Source organism: Miscanthus floridulus, chromosome 1 (genome assembly GCF_019320115.1).
Source record: "Miscanthus floridulus cultivar M001 chromosome 1, ASM1932011v1, whole genome shotgun sequence".
NCBI classification, from domain to species: domain Eukaryota; kingdom Viridiplantae; phylum Streptophyta; class Magnoliopsida; order Poales; family Poaceae; genus Miscanthus; species Miscanthus floridulus.
In genome coordinates, this window is record NC_089580.1 from 120,525,214 (window position 1) to 120,529,655 (window position 4,442).

At 50.5% G+C, this 4,442-nt stretch overlaps 1 protein-coding gene across 1 annotated transcript; it reads right to left on the reverse strand.

The window, feature by feature from the left end:
- Positions 1-1,923: 1,923 nt before the first annotated feature.
- LOC136492183 (uncharacterized) lies at positions 1,924-4,115 on the reverse strand. The gene is made up of 2 exons (XM_066488290.1): positions 3,846-4,115; positions 1,924-3,298 (listed from the first exon to the last, which is right to left on the reverse strand). The coding sequence occupies exons 1-2, from the start codon at positions 4,005-4,007 to the stop codon at positions 2,582-2,584; spliced, it is 879 nt and encodes a 292-aa protein (XP_066344387.1). The 5' UTR covers positions 4,008-4,115; the 3' UTR covers positions 1,924-2,581.
- Between the last annotated feature and the right edge of the window lie 327 nt (positions 4,116-4,442).

A 4,442-nucleotide genomic window follows, 5' to 3' on the forward strand; every position in this document is an offset into this window, starting at 1 on the left:
CGAAGGAGTCCTTTGTCTCGCCATCGCTGGCACCTTTCGCCATCGCTGGCACCGGCCGACCGTTGGTTGGAGCTAGACACCACCTGTACACCACCATGGCAAAGTTTTAACGGTGTGCACGATGGATCAACAAAAAAGTAACGGCAATGGCATTCAAGGGAACAAAAATTATAAATCAATGTCAACGAAGGGAACTTATAGATTTGAATGGCAATGAAGGGATTAGTATAGCTTTTGATGGCATTGAAGGAATTTTCTCTATATATAACCACTGTATGGGGAATCCATAGATTTGGAAAACACTAAGGTAGTCAATTTTATTTTCTCCTCTCTATATTATGCAAACAATATAGTCTGGTCCATCCCGATCATCGGCGTGCACAGGTAATTGAGACATCTGCAAAACCTCTTCTTATGATCCTGCACCGAGACAGAGTGAATAGTTTTTGGGAAGCGCTTTGTGCAACTACCCGCGTTCTTCACCACAGGTTGCCATGAGGCCAAGATACGACATCAACAACATCATTCCTCCACCAGCGACAACGACAACGCCATCTACAGACGACCACCTCGGTCATCGCCGTATGGATTATCGCTTTGTCAAATCATTGCACTGTGTTGAGTATGCTACACTACATCAGCTGAGTTCGACTACGTCAATAAGGCTCGTTCATACCGAGTAATAGCATCGTTGATGCTCCAACACCAGTCCCGCTTAAAAGACATAATTTCCGAACCATTGTATCATTTACTATTTTATTTGTTTCAACGAGTATTTACTATCATGTATGCTAGTTTATGAGAAAATAATTTATATTTGGAATATAACTCTGTATAAATACCTAATATTCCAACATAAACCATCCAAGAAAAAGCTAATGCTACCTACTATACGATCATGTGTGGTAAAAGCAAATTTGGTCCATCCACGAATAAATTTCGCAGAACGGGAACTCACAAATTAAGTCGCTCAAGCCTAGCCTCCCCTTGTTTGGAAAGACGCCATTACTCAGATGGAGATGCTACTAATCGGCACTTATGCAAAGATGGGAGTATGTTTTGCTATGGCATCCTGCGCAGCCAAAGCCAGCCAAGAATTCTGGTCCACATCCATGTCGACATCGTCCACCACTTTGAATTTAGTACATGAATAACGCCTTCCCTCCCAATTTTTCCCCCTGTCCTTTTGGGAAATGTCACACCCTCACTTTTTATTTCCCCTTTTCCAATGACACCGCCTCTGTAGCATCCCCTCGAGGAAACGGAAGCACCAAACCAAGCTGTTTCGCGTGGAAGCTAGAAAGAATATATGTGAGCCGGCGGCGGCATATGTTTCAGCTGCTGCTGCTGCGGCTTCTCCTTCGCCGCATTAGATGCTTCTGTTCCATGTCGTTTTCATGGCGTTAACCATAAAGCCATCCCATTCGTTTCGTTCCCTCCATCCTGCTTCATTTATCATAGTAGGTTAGGTTGCAAATTGGTCCTGTCCCTCTTTGGCCTTAAGCTAAAGTGCTATGCTAACAAAAAGCAAGCTGTTCAATGGCCTCATCGATGACGTCGCTGACGGTGCAGGTATCAGCATCACGTCAACACAAATTGTTCGGTTCAATGATCCAGGAGTAGATGAACAAGAACAATGCTAATCGATAATAATCAGGGCGATTAATCATGTACTCCGTAGATAGCAAGGCAATCGCATTCAGAGTGGCTTTCCATCAACGCAACCTTGCTGGGCAGTAACGTGACGGCATTTCCTTGCTTCCTCAGAGTCACAGTACTATCATCATCAAGTGGCAAATTGGGTATGTGACCTATCCTCAGTCATCACCTGAGTGCAATATGCAAATGCGGAGAACCTTCTTTCTTTGATGACAATCTGAATGAATGAATATCAGAACCGCATAATCCATCATAGAAACTTGGTTCAGTTCAGGATTATTCTCCTTATATATCCATCCTCCTCATCTATGCAATGCCTGATTTTTACAGATGAACACACAAGCAAAAGCAATGCTCTGAAACCACTGCAAGCAAGCAGAGCTTGCTAAATGCAAATCACCACCTCCATAGCTTAGTACCTTGTAGTACAAACATGGTTATCTCCTGAACATGGTTTCTTCAGACAACCTAATACTAATAATCTAGTAAAAGCATCACAAAAGCTAGATATACTGCTCCACTATGATGATTCGAAACATATAACAAGACTAAAAATGTACATATATTTCTATCAGAAAGAAATATATATATCTTGTGTCCTAACAACAGTGATGAAAAGCTAGTTTTGATTCTTCCTCCACCTTTCTCTCCCTTCGTTCCTTTGTGGAAAGCAAAGCCAGCGAGCAAATGGCATCCACCTCGAGAAGCACCACCAACCAAAGTGCCATGGCAAAGGAAGGCGGCCAGGCCACCGAAGTGGTGGCCATCCCATTCCATTGCCGTAATGGCGGATTCATTCAGGCATGGCATGGATTCACTGTGCGATTCAATTCCGTTGGTTGAAGAGTACTTTCTGCTTTACCGCGCGCGTGTAGTGCCAATGCCAATGCAGCAGCCGCCGCCGCCGCCGTGGAAGAGGGAGCTAGTACTCGACGATGAGGCTGCCAAACGGCGCGCGGTGCGGGATGCCCTTGCGGCGCTTCGTCGGCAGGGTCGGCTGCGGCGTGGGTGGCGTGAAGCTCTGCTTCTTGTCGGCATTGCGCAGGGCCGAGGAGGAGGACGTGGAGTCGTCGCCGTCGGCGGGCAGGAGGAGCCAGTTCCTGGCCTTGGCGGCGTCGGGGGAGCAGCCGATGACCTTGCATCCGAGGGAGCAGAAGCGGAAGTTGTCGAGGAGGCTGCGGGCGCAGACCTCGCAGAGGTTGGCGGACGCCGACGCGGCCTTGCCTCCGCCGCCGCAGCCTGGCTTCTGCTGCTGCGGCCGCTCGTTGAGGAAGACGACGCGGGCGCTGTTGATGACGTAGGTCTGCACGCCGGCGATGTCCATGAAGCGCTGGATGTCGGAGACCCGGATGACGTCGTGGTAGGAGGAGCGGCGGATCTGGATGGTGTGGTGGTCGCGGTGGCCGTGCGCGAGGCACAGCGAGCACAGGGCGCGCGTGCCCGTGCCCGCGCCCGCGGCGGCGGAGCTGCAGTCGAGGCAGAACATGTTGCACTCGCCGCTGCGGTGGGAGTCGCTGTGCTTCTTGCAATGCGCGAAGAAGCGCGCGGACAGCAGCGGCTGCAGCCAGCGCGGCCACTGCTCCACGTACGCCGCCGTCGCGGCCTCCTCCTCCGGATCAGGGTCAGGGCCGCCGCCTCCCTGCACGGAAAACAACCAAGAGGGTCAGTTGACTAGGCTATGCAGCACAACCACTTTGCTCAATGGCCAAGCATTTGAATTGGCTGTTTGCCAAGAAAAGCTCAGCGATGGATTGACAAACAAACAAGATGGAATAGTAGCCTGCAAGAGAGAGAGAAAATTCTATCTCCTTGGAACCATCGCCAAGAAATTTGGTTGCTTGCGCTCAAAAAATTATTGCTTGGGGAAGGGCGGCACGGAATTCATTTGATAGCAAGACAATCAGAATGAGACGCCGGCTGCATCGGAGAGGCAATGCGGAGATCCCAAAGAAAGGGGCTGAGGCGGTCAAGAAACACTCGTTCAATCTAGGCCCTTCAATCTATGGCATCGCCGCCATTGCCGCACAGAGGTAAGCATTCGTCCCAAATACCAAACCGAACCCCAACAGTAACGGAAAGAAAACAAGTTGTTTTTGGCTGGCAAGAAGGCAAATCGAGAATGGCAGGGCCCGGGGGCTACAGAAGACAGAAGGAAGGGGATGAGCGGCTCCGGCCAGGTAACTCACCATGATCCTGCGGTTTTTGAGGCGGAGCTCCTTGAACGGGGACTCGTGGTCAATCGCCATCCGATCCTCTTGTTGCTCCCCTCTGAGAGAGAGAATGAGACCCTTGCTCTCCAAGTCGAAGAGCCGAGTCGAGCCTTCTTCTTGTCGTCCTTGCTCCTGCATGCAAAGGAAGACGGGGGGCAGGGGTGGAGAGCGCGGCGGTTTCAGGCGGCGACGGGAGGAAGGAAGATGTGGGCAGGGCAGGGCAGGGGCAGCGGCAGGTGAGGCAAAGCAAGCAGAGGGGAAATGGGCTGGCGAATGGGCTGCTTATATGCACGCGGACGCGGCCTGGGGCGGGCGGGCTTGAGTTGCGAGGTGGGGAATCGGAATAGCAACGGGTCGCTGTCTGCTAGGAGGCGGCTGCGGCAGAAACGAGGGGGGGATCGCCGTGGGAGGGGTCGCCGTTGACACGTAACTCCGAAACCACGAGAGTTTACAGGGACATTAATTATTCTGTCGTGTTTTTGCTGAAGTGGTAAGATAGTTATTGGAGGTTGAAAAAAATTATAGAAATCAGGTCTAAATTATAAACCATGTCTGCACGAGAATCAAAACAGG

Bases quoted from the DNA above. Each gene is read 5' to 3' on its own strand.
- LOC136492183 (XM_066488290.1), bottom strand. From the start codon at position 4,007: ATGCAGGAGCAAGGACGACAAGAAGAAGGCTCGACTCGGCTCTTCGAC. The intron at 3,299-3,845 runs GTGAGTTACCTG...TTTTCCGTGCAG, and splicing joins TCAAAAACCGCAGGATCATG to GGAGGCGGCGGCCCTGACCC.